Source organism: Pleurodeles waltl, chromosome 11 (genome assembly GCF_031143425.1).
Source record: "Pleurodeles waltl isolate 20211129_DDA chromosome 11, aPleWal1.hap1.20221129, whole genome shotgun sequence".
NCBI classification, from domain to species: domain Eukaryota; kingdom Metazoa; phylum Chordata; class Amphibia; order Caudata; family Salamandridae; genus Pleurodeles; species Pleurodeles waltl.
This window is the reverse complement of record NC_090450.1, coordinates 580,498,008-580,514,063: the sequence shown is the minus strand read 5'-3', so window position 1 is coordinate 580,514,063 and position 16,056 is coordinate 580,498,008. Positions and strand designations below refer to the sequence as shown.

The window sequence follows — 16,056 nt, the reverse complement described above, 5'->3', positions numbered from 1 at the left end:
TACAAGCTGGCCCCAGGCACTTTAACACAATTTCTTCTTGACTGCTGCTTGTGGCTGTGCTTGATGCCGAAACATCTATCTGTGGCCCCTGTCAGGTGCTAAATTTAGCTCGAGGTGCAGCTTTTGACAAAGCACTCAAAACACGCCAAAGGCGAAGGCAAAAAAAAATGTGGAATCTGTATCCTGGTGTACCATGGAGTTCAGGTGAGAAATCGCTAGTCACTTTGAAACTGAAAGCACTTCTTCAAAGAAAGACAACCTCACATTCAACAGTGGATTCCAGGAGTGTGCTGTACAGCATCACATTCTGCAAACATATTAAACTGTAAGTAAATAATACTGGTAATCCTAGTCTCCCTCATTTGAAGTTAAACACAGAAGAGTCCTGCCCACATGCGGGATCTAAGAGTACTTTTATAAGAAAGATTTCTTTAACAAAATACACATTTCATATCTAGAGACACAGAAGAAAACAGAGACAATAATATTTAGCTAAGAAACTCCCACTTCCTAAGCGAAGAATGACGTATTATATAGGCGGACCCCACATCTCCCACAGTACAGTTCACCAGGGCCTGTAAATTGATAGGATATTTTAGTCCTACTCACTGCCTTCAAAAGAACACATTCATTTCAGGGCGTTTAATGACCAAACTAAGGTGTTAAATTCCACCAATCACAGTCTTAAATTTGTAAAACATGTTCTATTCTGAAAGCTACATAGCAAATCGTTTTTGGGAGTTCTTGTGAACTTCTCTGTTAACAAGAGCTTCATCTAAAAGGTCCTTCCCTGGGTTTACAACAGAGGCTCACATCCCCAGTGCAGAATTCTGTACCCGGACAACTTTGGTCTGCAGTGTCAAGCGCTTGCATTCTGGATCGGTGTGGTGGTGCTGCCAGAAGCCACCCACTCTATGCCAGGAGACAGGTTAGGTCCAAGTCAATGAAGCTCTGCAACTCTGTGTAAGTAGCAGTTCTACCAGCCCAAGAGTGCAAGTGATGGCTCTGGTTTATAGTTTTATCATTCTTTGCAGAAGACAATGACATATGAAAGCCAGGACCCCGCCAGTGGTGTAAATCAAATTGATGGGGCCCCACTGCAAAATGTGAAGAGCGGTTCCTGAGTCTCACATATCTCACAGATATTCATTATCATTGGGCTGAACAGCTACCCCTAGAAGGGTTGGGAGCAAGAACTTTTGGTGCCTACACTGCACCGCCGGAGCTGCAGGGGCCTGTGTGATGCCTCTGGACCCTGGGTTACAAACAGCCCACTCCAAGAAGAACAAGACAGCAAACATCTTTACTTGGAATGGAAGAGAACCCCATCGTTCTACCCAAATCAGAGGGTAAACGTGGCTCAGAAGCAATTGCAAGGCCCAATCTACTACAAGTGCACCACCACTTCTTAGACAAAGAACATTTCCTTTGAGCAAACAACAAAGTTAAATGTAATACTGGCAACTAGGACCACAGTTGGGCTGTAGTTGGTCACATCACACTTTCAGAGCTTCATACAATAAAGGTTTTATTTTAGGATAGTAACACCAATTACTACAAAAACAGGATATTGTTTAACCTTGCAATATTTTGGAGCTGGATTTACAGTACAGTGCACTATATATTGGATGCCACATTCTCCTCATCCAAGATCCAGGCCTCAAAGCTTGGCCAACTTACCCTACAACCATGTGTACCGAGGGAAATTTAGTACATTAAGCTTTGAGCTAGTTGGGTCCACTTTTTCGACATGCTATTAATGTGAAGTCAGTGAAATCCTACAGACAACACATTATATTACCACAGACTCACAATCTACCCATTACACCTTTTGGAGGTGAATTTCACAATGACTTACCCCCCAGTGAAAGCCTTGCTAGTTCTTGATCCAGCTCCAGCTCACCTTCTGATCGACTGATGGTGAGGCGAGGTTTGACTGCGGCTGGCAATGGCTTCTGTGGAACATCTGGCAAGTCCAGAACTTCACTAGTGGTATCTTGTAGTAGAAGGTCCAGCTCCCTCTCCAGGTCTTCGCTGTCAAAGTCTGGAAGATGAGTAAACAGCAATCAATGAAGATGTTCCTCTATGAAGAACCCAGAGAAATTCACAGTACAAGACAACTCATAAAGAAGAAGACGACTGAGGAACATGTCCCACCAGGGAAGCTCAATGCAGGTATAAGATTAAACATGACAAAATCAACCAACATGTTCAAGTGAGGAAAAGACCTTGCTAAGTAGTGTGAGCTTGGTGGAAGAGGGGAGATTTGGGATTATACCCAAACTAGGGAAAGTTTGTTCAACTAAAAGAATGACCCTGGGTAGGTGAAGTTGGAAGGATGTAAAATGAGGTGGACACAAGCAAGGCAGGTAAACCCCTCCTACAGGAGCATGATGGTAGGATTTGGAGGCGAACTGAAGTAAAAACAGCTATCACACAGTAGGAATGAATAGGTTGGGAGGTGTGGAATGATACCCAATTATATTTAATTCAATTAAACAATGTTTTAAAATTAAAACTTAGACTTTGAGGAATGACAGATTTTGGTACAATATAGGAGGGAAGCATTAGGTAAAGATGGGGTGTGTAGGGAGACATCCAGTTTTATTTCATTTAATTTCAAAAAAGTTTAAAAACTGAAAATCCGACTTTGAGGCGTGACAGATGCATGTACAACAGATAGTTGTATGATGTACAGAGGTTGCAAAATGGACTGGTACAAAGTAAATCCAAACAAATGTGTTAACAAAATTGTTCAGAAAGAAATTGTTTCAGTGTTTTACTAAAGGTCAATAGTGAGCTGCGTATCATAAGCCACCAAGGCACATCATACCATAAGCCTGGGCAAATGCAAGGAAGGCTCTTTTTCTTCTCGATGTTGTTAGACTGAGGCAAGTTTCAGATCTTTATGAACAAAGGAAATTGGCAGACTGTTTACCAATTAGTAACTGGAAACTTTTTTTCTTAAAGATTCCCCACCTGTTTGACGAATATTCAGTCATTAAAAGTGACCACGTGTCACAATGGGTGCAAAAATGTTTCAACACTACCAGATAAATGCCAGGTTGCATCACAAGAAGACTAGACCAGTGCTATGAAAATGACAGCCGCTGCTCCCTGAAAGGCACTCCCTACACCTCTGACTAACCTGCCACCCCAGCAGCACAAAGACCACATGAGTAAGAGAAAAACAAGTTAGAGATTAAACATTATTTTCAGCAGAGAACCAGGTTTAGCAGATTTAGGGCTAGACAATGGCTCAAACAGTAACAAATCAGAAGATTATTAGGTTAACAGGGGCTGGATGTAGAATATGTTTTTAAACGTTTGTCTTTCACCGCCTTGAGTTAAAAGCAACACCAGCATTGTTCATCTAAGCATAGGAACGTACCCAAGTTGTCCTGTGTTGCACCAGCCAGGGTCTGATTGATTTCATCCTGAGTGTCACAGAACTGGAAGACAAATAAAAGAAGCAGATCAAACGGTCATACGTCTTGGTGTACACACCTTCGGTAAACTCCAGAGATCAGCGCACCCCTCTCCGAGTTCTGGGGATCAATGCCCACCCTTGCAAAGCTGTAGGAAATGACAGCCAGTCATTCCGACCTTACAGACAGTAAGATAAAATGACCTCTCCCAGCAGGATCCACAGCATCACGTTTGCCTTACAGTGAGTTACTGCCAGAGTTTGCCATCTAAATCCATGGGTCTCATGGCATAAACATTACCTGCTGGAGCTGATCAACTATATTTTCTGCCTGAAGATTCTCTATTTCTGAATTCTTTTACCTATTGGATCTGTTGTACCAATCTTTTTACCTGTAATCACCACGGTCTCTTACCTCCTGGATCTGATCCACTAGGCTCTCTGCCTTCTCTGGTGTGATATCCTTCATGGCTAGCTTTAGAGCTCCCACCCCAGCCTGATACGCGTCGATCACCTGTAGAAGAGAAAGCAATCCTGTTAAAAAGTGCCCGATTACCCTACTAGGAATGCTCTAAAAACCCTTTCTCCTTCTCTTTAACAATCATCTCTATGGCCAAAATTGCAAATGTGCAAGGAAAAAAAGTAATTGGCAGTTAATTGAAAGATCACCCAATGGAGAACAAGGAGAACGAAAAACTCATGGCAAACAAAGCACAGGAAACTTGAATATGGATCAAATCTGTGACAGACAAGGATCCAGGCCAGGTAAACCTCACCTCACCTTACTATTTAAGTTTAAGGAAAAATAGAAAGAACACAACCTCACAGGGACAATATTGCATTGTAAGACACTGATCTGGAAAGTGATACATGTATACAAAAACACAATACTGTGGCTCAGAAAGGGACACCGATTCCCTCTGTTCCCACAAACCAAGAGAAAAACTGAAGTTCTTTTAGCACACACACCATCATAAAACAACCCACCAACATCTTTCTACATACAACGCATTTTAAATCAAATTAACTCACTCAAACATTTTGAAACTTAACAAAATCTTACTACCACATGCTATCCAACACCACGAAACAACAGACACAATCCAACAATGGTTCCTTCTGTTCAATTGATGGATCGAACTAAAGTTGGCCAGACACAATGTGCTACGATGCCATGAAATAGATGGTTAGTGCTATACAAATGGGAATAAACTAACATAACCCTACACTAATGCTGCCCAAAGACTGTGATGGGAACCAATTAGAGTCACAAACACAAGATAAAACAGAACAAAATGCCGCTGACTGGGTTTAGCTGCAAACAAAAGGTAGATCCAATGCTGGGGCCAAGGGAGCGAGCAACCACTTAAAGAATTCTTATTATGAAAGACTGGGGAGCTAGGTTCATGAGTAGAACATGATAGCAGACAACTGGTGTAGGAGGGAAGACGCACCATTCGGTCAGTCTGTGAAGCGTAGATCCGGTCCAGAATCCCTTGCACAGTGTCCAGCTTGGAATGAAGCTCTGAAATCCGCCGGTCTGCTCTTTTCTTAGACTTCAGGCACCGTAATGCCTTGGTTAAAAACAAAGCCAAAGTCTTGCATCAGAAGCTGATACATTTAGAAACATACTCTGATACTAAAAAAAGGGAAGCAAGGCTTAAACTGACAAGGAGGGAGGGGGCGCTTACAGAAAAGAGGAGAGAAGACCGAAAGGAGACGGCGGACGAGTGAAGAGGCAGATACACGAGTGGAAAGAAGGCAGAAAGGTCAGGGCAGGCAGACAGACAAGCTAAAAGAAGAAAGACCAGGCTAGAGGAGGCAGACAGACAAGGACAGGGGAAGCAGACAGACAAGGACAGGGGAAGCAGGCAGAAAAAGGAAGAGGACGAAGATAGATGAGGGGACGGGCAGATGAGCAGTGAGGAGACTGGCAGGCAAAGGCAGGCAAGGGAAGGGGAAATAGGCAGATGAAGGGACAGTCAGAGTGGCTAGACAGACAAAAGCAGAGAGGATGAGCAGATAAGGGCAGAAGAGAACGGACGGAGAGACAAGGGCATGTGCGCCCTACATAAAAAAAAGAGAGACCGGGGACCGTTAGACACGGGGAGATGGGCAACAGATACGACGGACAGGAACAGATTTGGGAAAGTGAAAGTAGAGAAGTGACAGACGGTCAGACAAGGGTGACAGACGGACAAAGAGAAGGGGGACAGAAAAGGGGAGAGGGTCAGACAGGCAAAGGGAAGTGCGTAAATAGAATCAATGCTAGGGACAAAGGCAAACAAAGAAGAAGGGCAAACAAAGGTAGGGGCAATTCAGGGAGAAGGGCAAACAAAGGGAGAGGGGGTAAAAACAAAAGGAGTGGGGGAAAACAGGCAAAGGGAATCGGCAAGAACGACAAAGAGAATTGAGCAAACAGACAAAGGAAGAAGGGCAAAGAGGCAGAGGGAGTGGAGCAAACAGGCAAAAAGGGATGGTCAAGTAGGGAAGGGGAGAGAAGCCAATAAGCAAAGGGAGAAAGGCAACAGGGAAAGGGAAAGGGGGAACAGAAAAGGGGAGAGGAGCAAAGAGACGAAGGGGAGAAGGACAAACAGGCAAAGTGATGGAGGCAAACAAGTTAAGGGAGAGGGGCAAACAGGAGAAGGACGAGGGTCGTACAGACAAACTGGAAAGGCCAAATTGAGGCAGAGTGTACACAGACTGTTGTGGACAGCACCTTCGACCTATGGTATATCCCTAGACCGGGGTGACACGATGTGTAAGCTGGTCATTGTATTATGTATAGGCTTGCATAGATAATATATACTGGTTCTATTCACGCTAATGCTTTTCATTAAAATAAAATGTAAAGGCTTTTTTGGCCTACAAACACATGTAAATCGTACAGTGAGATCACATTGCTTCACATGTACATTTCTCAAGTTGCATCTCCATGAACACTTTGGAAAGCAAGAAAGGACTGTTCACACATTTTTTTTTTTATCTATGAAAGACGGTATGAAAAAAAATATGATTTTACCTGCAAGCTAGCGAGGAATATTCAATGCCAGGAGGCACTCTGAAAGACACCTGAGCAGTATGCCCATAAATGCCAGACAATAAAAACTACATGCTTGTTACAGATTAAAGATGTACAAAGACTTGGGTACAGTTAGGGCTGAAGGGTATACAGTAGAGGGTTGAGGGGTAATCAGAAAACGGGTAACTTGCTGAGAAGGGAACATATTTGGCGCTAAGGAGCAATAGTTGGGATGACGTTAACAGACAAGCAAAGATGTAAAAATAGCATGAGTTTTGTGTTAGAGCCATGAAGTGAGAAACACTCAAATAGAGAGTTGTAAACAGACCTGGCAGGTGGTAAAAACACAGGGGGTGTTGGTAAACAGATATAGGTGGGTCTGGAACAAGAATGAGGGCTGAAGGCAGTAGACACCACAGCATCAGAGGGTGGGAAATTGTGTTGAATACTCACAAGAGGTTTTTTCCCAGCTCTGCAGGCACTTCTAGCTTCATCTTTAAACCTGCAATAAAAAGAGAGATGGGGCTTTTGGCTACTGAAGACTCATTCTGCAGGTCACAGTGAGCAACTTCCTGTTACAGCACATCAGAGTCACAACACAGTTAGAAATGGAATTAGAAGAGATCAAAAACCACGGCCTGGCCAGGAGAATGTAAGTGAGACTGGGAAACTCAAAAAGGTGTGAAAGATGAGGGACCTGGGGCATGGTGAAGAGTAATGGAGATATACACTACAACAACGAGGAAGGAGAGAGAGAGCCTGCAAACTAAATGAGTATGTGTTACATTTACCTTAAAGAAATTGAAGTCAGTAAAATCAATTTAGAATAACATTAAAAATCATTTTGAAATTGTTTGAGGCACTTCTCAATTATACACAAATACAAGTTTGCACAGGCCACCAGCAGCACTAACCTATGATGCTGAGTCCCACTCACAGACTGTCTATGCAGAGTTGTTAAAAACAAGATTTAAAAAAAAATCAAGAGAATTCAAACGACATTACAATACCCCTGAAGGAGTTACAATGGCTTTTAAAGAAGCAAAGGATATGAAAGGATCTACAAAGCTTTCGGGGGAAAAGGCCCAGTAAGCCTATATTAAATGTTTCCCCTTTACACAGTCAAATGTACATTCAGGGCAGGCAACACCAAACTTGCTCTCCAACGAAGTTTATTTTAAAGAAACAAAGGGGGAGATATCGAAGTACCGGGCATCAAACCCGATACGGACTTGGGCCAACACCTAAGAGAACTCCCCCTGCATTTCTTCCAAAGACACCCAAAGATATGTCTGATCAAAGATGCTCATGACACACACCTAAGCTACCACTGAAACCACCTATTCTCTCTCCCTTCAAGAAGTGAGTGGGTCCCAATGTCTAATTCAGACTTCCTCCTAACATGTTGTGCAGACCATGATGCTAAGGGTTTGGCCTCCAAATCGGGTGTCTGAACATCTTCTTCTCCCACAAAGGCTTATACATCAGACTCAAAATCAGATTCCTACGTGCCACATCATGAAGAGATGGTAACATGCAAGTGATTCATAAAACCCACAGCGAGAACATTTCTGAAAGCATCAGCGGAAAAAAGCCACCTTTCTCCATATTATATGGTTTGTACTCTTCCAAGGGTGTTTGTACTTGACACCAGCTGGACAAAAAACCTAAACTCTGAAAAACCTTGCTTTCCTTTTTGTTGTGAAAACAAAACACATTTTATTAAGTTTTTAACTAAGTTTTTAACATGAGTACAAATATTACACCACCACACATCGTAGCAAACAATACAAACAAACAAGGCGGAAATCATATCCGGTTTGCCTCACCTACCCACCAATAATTCAAAAATGCCCCCCCCCCCTCCCCCGTCCCCCCCCCAAGCAGAGGCAAGAACAACATCTAGTGCCCTGACGCGGGCTGCGTCGGCCAGCCGAGCCACAATAGGATTGCCTTTCTGCATCCAGGCTTGGTCCGGAGTCTATGGGTTATGCTACGGCGACCCCCTATAGTCAGCCCATTGCTGCCAGATTTTTATGTACTTTTGGGAGAAGCCTCGGTCCTCCTACACTGTTTTTTCTCTATCTAGGCACTCGTCTAAACCTTGCTTCCACCCTGCAATGGGCAGTGGTGCGGCATCTTTTCTGTGGCGAGCTGTATCCCTTTTAGCCACAATAAGGCCAAGCCAAAGGAAGGTGGTTATGTAGCGGTTATCCTCACAATCCGCCGGTATACGACTGCAACACATTTCTGACCTGTATCAGGTCAGAGAACTCTTTACAGCTGAGTTTAAAGGTTGGGCAGAGGGGAAGATGTGGGCCTTCATTTCAAGCATCACTTTGTATCCTCAGAATTCTAGTGTCTTCCACTCTATTGCCAGTATGAAGTTTCCATATCTCCTTGTCTCACAATTCATGTTTTTCAGGCTCAGTGCGAGCAAGAACCCACTCTTTCTTAAGCCACAGCCCATTCTGCTCGGAGCCAGGAACACACAGCCATACCACTTTACACAGACAGCGCTAATACCTCACTAACAGGGCCCGCACCCCTCATCTGCTGGTGTTCAGCCCAAGCAAAGCCTCAATCTATCACCGTACCTCTTCTTGCAACTGAGGCTCCCTGCCTATGCAATTTCTTCATGTACAAAATGAGCTTTAGACAAGGGGAGAGCCACGGACAGCAACCGGTTGAACAACTGGGTAAAATCGGAATATTCAGCAGGGCAAAGCAGACAAGAGGCTTTCCAAAACCATTAGCAAAGCTCTGGCAATGGGGGTGGAATGTTCCTCAAGAACATTGTTACACTGTGTGGTATTTGTAGTATTTCTCATAGTGATTTGAATTATTATACATTTCCGCTCAGCAACATTTACCCAAGGCCCACGAAACATTAAACATCTATATGAATTTCATAGGTGTTAGCATGTGAAATTTGGTCAACATGCTCGAATATATAGGGCTTTACACGTGTTTCTTGGATGCAAGAAATTATTTTAAACAATAGGATTTTCAATAGAAAACATATAAAAGAAAAAACTGCCATTTATTTGTTTCTGATTTCACATGCCTGTAGAACTCACGGGTTCTGTGTGTGCACTTAAAAAAAAACACGATCCAGACTTCTGAGAGAAAAACGTTTAACCGATATCTGGCTTATGCCATAATTCGAATGAGCCCCGAATGACTAGTTACATTCAGCAAGTCACCAGAAAACATGAGGTCTGCAGTACTCACAAATACATTATGAATGCTTGTTAGCCCAAAATGCCATGTATAATAGTTGAGAAGGCCAATACGTACCTAATATTCTTAACTATCTAAAACATATGCAAACGGGGGCAAGCAAATGTGCAAATGTGTATCTGCTGTGACAAAAGTAAAATTGGACAAACAAATGCACTTTTGTTCTAAGGAATGTATATTCACCAGAGCAAATGGGCATAAATGTGCATAAAAACAATTAGATACTTTACCGAAAAAGAAAATAGCATAATTCTGGAGAAATGCAATTTTATACACGTGTACCACTAAAATAATGTGAACGAATAAGTAGTTGGGTTTGAGTGCTGCCATTATATGCTACATAACTATGTACTCTTTCACTGGCTTTTACCTCAATGACAAACACAGAAGACAACAACGTTTTCACTGAGAGTTAAGGTTAGAACGGCTGCACAATTACATCCTTTTAATCAAGCACCGACAAAGCCCATAGTTTTGGCTTTTGTAAAGTGAACCGTTTATAGTGCTGCACTAGTTATGTCTTAGTTTCAGGCCATAAGGACTTTATTGCCAGTGTTTTGGGGATATTAGCTCTCACCTTTTCAAAGGAAAGAGTCTGACAGGATCATGACATGCTGGTCCCACTCGGATCTCCTGTTACAAAGCTTTGGTTCGGCTGGATGAAGTTTTAGTAGGTGGTAACAAGTAGAATCAAAGTATAATCATTTAAGTTTGGCCATAAACGAATGTCACTTGAGAGGTTTGGAAGAGAACTTAAAAGACTGACAAGTTTATCTCAAACACCCAAGGATGGACAAGGTCTGAATTAGAAATGTAAAGTTTTTTTTAATCATACTCTCATCTCTGAAGCCAAATATCAATCAGAGAAAAAACTCAAGATCCCCTCTCATTTCTAGAACCCATCTGTGAAATCAGATATCATCGTATCACAGCAGCTATGTGACTTGTTAACTGATCAGTTATTAAATAAAGCCTAGCAATCAGATGCATTCATAGGAAACAAGTACTTGAAAGTCCAGACCATCACATCTCTTTCTGTGCCTTTCATTTACTTTTAGTGAAGATATGTTAGAAATTTGTAAAGCCTTTCAGGAAGTAGGGATCTCCGGTTGGTCTTGCCCCAGGAAATGTTTAAAGGAACCCTACTACCCATCAGATTGGCACTATCATGAACATTATTGCTAATTCACTTGAAAAGGGGAACCTTCCTTCGGAATATCAAAACATATTTTTCAAACTTAATCCCAAAAATTGAACCTTGTATTCTGGGGAATTACTTATCAATTGCCAAAATCAGATTCCTAGAGATACCTATTAATAAAAGCAGTCCATTTAGGGAGCAAAATGGCTTAGTGACACATGCATCAATTTCGGTCAATTCATCTGCATTCAGTTTCTAACCATAACCTTAAAAAGTTAATACAGTAACAATAAATATATTATAAGAACCCAAATGTTGAAAAAGGGGTGTAGAAAGGATTTTTGGTTTGAAGAGAAAGAACCATGGATGAATGAATGTCATCAATGAAGTCATCTGTGATGTCATCAATGATGTCATCTGTGATGTCATCAGTGATGCATGTGAGGTAAGCAGTGCATGACGAAGAAGCAAATGATAGTTAACTCACTGACATATAACTGGCGAATTTCAGTGTTTTTTATACGTCCGTTTTAGCTCGTTTCAACACCCAATTATAATCTTATCATAGCCCTTTGTCTTTTTTTAGTGAATCTCTAGGGTTTAAGGTAAGCTAAGATCTTATTACCAGTGAATTTCTACTTTTTTTATTGTAAGGTAGCTCATATTGCAGCTTTCCAGTTCAGCAATATTAACTTGCCCTGCACTACGGATGATATTACAGATGACATTACAATTGACATCTTGTCATGACTACAGTGTGAGTGCAACAGACCCTTGATATTCCTGTGCATAGTCCTCTATGTGAAGTATGTCTGGGACTCACTCTACCTGCGACCACGAGATGGTTAGAACAAACAGGACATGGTAACACAAACTGCAGAACAGACAACTTATGGCCTGTGGCAATGCCCTGCCTATAGCATATACGATGCAAGACCTACGGCTATATCATTTAAGTATTGAGCATAGGAGACAGCTGTGGCATTGCTCTGTATGTACTGTGTGCATGGGTAGTCCAGGTGCCAGGCCTTGTGCGTAAATTCTTCAAGACACATCCTAAAATGTACATACAAGATACAGATCAGAAGTTTGGTTCATGTACTCTTCATAGTATGGTCTACAGCAATGCTCTCTATGTTCTGTAAACACCACAGATACAACAGTAGTTCATAAAGCGATGCACAGTTCAGACTAATGTGTAGATATAGCTTCATGTGCCAATTCCAAGTCCATAGTCACAGAAGCAATCTAGTATCCCCACTGCAAACTTGCGTATTCAGGTTTTGTCTCACATATTAGGGTACAATTTCAGACATTGCTGGGATTCTTATATGTGCCGGTATACTGCATTCCTAGTGCAGTGAAAAAAGGGGAGATATAGCCTCTTATGCTCAGTGGCACCTCAAAAAAGCAAAATATGTCCAGAGGCTTCTTGGACTGCTAGGAGCAACCTCATAATTGCATGTATGTGCAACATCTTAAAAACAATTATTAGAAAAATTAAAAAATACATCAAGCTATCATCTTTTACCACTGATCTTAAACACCTTTCATTTCAAAGCTCATCGTTAATAATACAAATAAGCAAATCCTTCTGTTATTTCTTGTTTACACTTCCTCATCATAAATTCTCTAAAAATCACGAGGATAGGTTATATACCACTTATACGATATTCCCCCACAATGTCTGAAATTTTTTATGAGCGCCAGTCCTCAATGCATATCATTTGTCACATTCTTTAACTTTTATCAGTTTCATCCTCCATTTATCATGTGTTAGTATTAATTTAGTTTTCCAGTTTTGAAGAATTAATGACCTTGCAACTTAAGTGACTATATATACTTTTTGCTTACAGCTGGTGCATGATTCCATACTTGATTAATACCCCAACAATATTAGATGCTGATCATCTGGAAAATCCAAATGAAGTACAGTATAAACGACAAATTGATTCCCAATACTCCAAAAACATGGGACAACTCCAAACCATATGTCTCCAGTTGCGTTCTGCAGCCTCATTACACTTAAAACACTTTGCTGACACATGGTAACCAATTCAATTTAGAAAAGCAGGAATCCTATGTAATATTATTTAGTGTAGAATTGTATTCAACTGTAGTTTGCTCCTTTCAGAACAGAAAAATTACATTTATTAACCATTTTCACGAATCTGCCGTAACCTCCAACCCCTTCTGCTTCAGCCATTTTTGGCTCACCCTATGCAATCCTAATTGCATAGGTACGTTCTGAAGTGCCAAAGGCAACCTTACATGTTCACCCCTAAACCCTAAGTGTAAATATAGTGACTTATGCCCAATCCAGTCCCATATTCACAGGCATAGCCTTTTTACATCACTGCACCCTCATCGGTTTTGTTTTTTTATGAATGCTGTTTTTACATAGTGCATCAATCACCACTTTCTGCTGCAGCTGGCTCTGTTTGAAACCTTATTGAGGGGTTGTCCCATTAGATAGTTACCCATGTGATGAGATCCAGTTTCTCATTCTTCAGCCTCAACCACTGATTGTGTGTGCATACCCCTAGTTAATTGTGCAGACCGATCCTGAAAGTGTTCTATCTATATAGGTTAAGTGTGTAGTCCGTTTCTCCCCTTTGTGTCTTCTTACATGGCTGTGCATTCTCACTCTTATTGCCTTGTGCTATCTGTGCCTTATCTGTTCTCTTTGGTCAGAGATCAGCACAATAGGCAGCTAGTGTGTGTCTAGTCCTTCAATCTTCTGGTATCCTATGCGAAAATGGACAGATGGTGTGCAGTTATGCCACTGAGAATGTCAATGGGATGTGATTTGCGGATTGGTGTCTTCAGATTCACTGGTAGTCCTGACCAACACATCTTTAGTGTGAACACTTCATGACATGTCTCCTGGTTAGAATGTTGCTCCCTGCTTCTTACTAGTGTAGTGTGGTGCTGGGATCAGAATGTAAATGTCGTTCTTAGGGAATTTTTGGGAGTATCAGGTTTGATGTGTGCACGTGAATTTGTTTTTCTGATTGTGTATGTGAAAAGAGAATGTGGATGTGTTGGCATGTTCAAGCATGAGGTGACTGCGGGGTGCCATGAAAGTGTGTGGCGTATAATGGAAGGGTATGGAAAGTGAATAGAGTGAGCAATTGTGGCGAAAAGCTTATAGTGTGATCAAAAGCATTGGGACTCGCTGTATGGTGTGTAATTGGTGTTTCTCTGGTGTGATGAGGAAGTGTGAGGAATAATGAGAGTGTAGGAAGGTGGCTGTTTATGTGGTATGTGAATACTGAATAAAGGATTCAGGGGTTCCCCAGTGAGTGGACAGGGCACGCTATGCAATCCCAAAGTGCTCTATTTAGGGGCAGTGTGGTCTTAGGCTTAACACAGAGGAGTGCAAGACATCTACAGATACACACAATAGTCAATACATGAGATACATGACTCAAGAAGGAGATCCAAACCAACACACAATAGTCAATACATGAGATACATGACTCAAAAAGGAGATCCAAACCTATTTATAAAAATAGCAAGTATCTTCATATACGTTTCGGCACAAGAGAAAAATCGTTCAGGTAAGTACGTTTTTAAATAGGAATTATTTTCACTTTTAAAAGTGGGCATAGTGCATTTTCTGAGTTCTGTAATGCTATCCTATAGGAGGAAAAACAAGTTCTGCAAACAGGTAGGGTACAGCGACTTACAAGACCAATCTTCTGGGGTTAAGGTGAGTTGTGTGCAAGGTCAAAGGCAACACCTACAGCACACCCTCAGTGGCACGGGGCGACCGGGTGCAGAGTGCAAAACAGTGTTGAGTGCTCAGTGCGTTTATGGAGATCGGTCACTGCAGAAATAGCTGCAGGCTCTAGCCAGGAGGCCACTCAGGTTGAAACACTGAGTGAGATCAGGTCTTGCAATGCTTGGGGACAGAGGGACACCAGTGGTCCTCTTCTCTTCTGTCCAGGGTGGCTGGGTGCAGAGGGTTCTTGGACCATTGGGTGTCCGTCATCAGTTGTGGCTGCAATGGAGGGGGGACAGGCTGCAGGCGAGGACCAAGAAGGGCCAGTCTGGGTAAACCAACAAGTGGGCACAAGTCTCATGAGCCTTGGGGACACAGAGACACCAGTGGTCCTCTTCTTCTCAGTCTGGGTTACCCGTGTGAGGAGGTGCAGTGGACCGTTGGGGTTGCTGTGGGAAGTTGTCTCTGTATATACTATATCAAAACAAGATATAGTGTGCAGAGAGTCCAAGGGTTCCCCAGAGACTTAACAGAGGCTGAAGTAGATAATACTGATGCTCTCTTTTGTGGAAGTGTGGTTGAGCAGTTAGGCTTATAAGAGGGTAGTGCGAAGCATTTGTTGTACACCCACCGACAATAGAAGAAGCACACACTCAATGACTTAACTCCAGACCACTGTTTTTTATATAACAAAAATATTTTTTCTCAATTTATTTTTAGAACCAAAAGATTCAAGTTGCAGTTAAGTACTTCAATAGATTTGTATTTCACACATGTATGAACAGTAGTTTGTTTGAAATCGATAAGTTATACAGTTTTTGAAATATTGGCAAAAATCTGTTTTAAAAATGGACACAGTGCAATTTTCAGAAACAGTTCCTGGGGTGAAGAAAAGTTAGTTCAATTTGCAGGTAAGTATTCGACTTACAGTTTCAGTCTTCAGGTTTGAGGAAGTCCATCAGTTGGGGTTCAACTTAACCCCAAACACGCACCACCAGCAACACGGGGCAGAGGTCAAAGATGAGCAAACTTAACGTGGGCTCCTATGGAGATAGGGGGTATTCAGAATCAGGCCTGCCTGCAGGTGAGCACACCAGAGGCTGGTAGGGTTTCAAAGGGTACCTCTAAGGTGCTCCTCTGGGTGCAGGTATTGGTAAATCCAAAACTGGCATCAGTGTGGGTTCACCAATACGAGATGTTTGATACCAAACATCCCTATCTTCAGTGAAGCCATCATATAGCTGGAGAACTTGTATTGATCAGTGTCCAGCATATGCATTTAAAATGACTCCCCTGGTCACTGGTTCTTGGACAAAGACATAGCATAGGCATATCTGTCAATGCAGATATGCCCTCACATGTAATATAATGCACCCCACCTTAGGGCTGTGAGGCCTGTTAGAGGGTTGACTTAAATATACTTCTTGCAGTTTAGGGGATATGGCACAAAGGCTGTGTGCCATATTGTGTTTTCACTTTTCTCTGCACCAAGGCAT

The 16,056-nt window shown here is 42.1% G+C and overlaps 1 protein-coding gene across 3 annotated transcripts in view; it reads right to left on the bottom strand.

Annotated features, from left to right (window-relative positions):
- CHMP7 (charged multivesicular body protein 7) overlaps positions 1 to 16,056 on the bottom strand; it is a 125,377-nt gene that overhangs the window by 44,065 nt on the left and 65,256 nt on the right. For 2 of the 3 annotated variants that reach the window (XM_069214070.1, XM_069214069.1), the window contains exons 6-10: positions 6,903 to 6,951; positions 4,882 to 5,001; positions 3,843 to 3,941; positions 3,392 to 3,452; positions 1,859 to 2,044 (exon numbers count right to left, since the gene is read on the bottom strand). In XM_069214070.1, coding sequence (XP_069070171.1) covers positions 1,859 to 2,044; positions 3,392 to 3,452; positions 3,843 to 3,941; positions 4,882 to 5,001; positions 6,903 to 6,951 — 515 coding nt within the window. The remainder of the gene's footprint in view (positions 1 to 1,858; positions 2,045 to 3,391; positions 3,453 to 3,842; positions 3,942 to 4,881; positions 5,002 to 6,902; positions 6,952 to 16,056) is intronic. The other variant, XM_069214071.1, reaches the window with a different exon arrangement.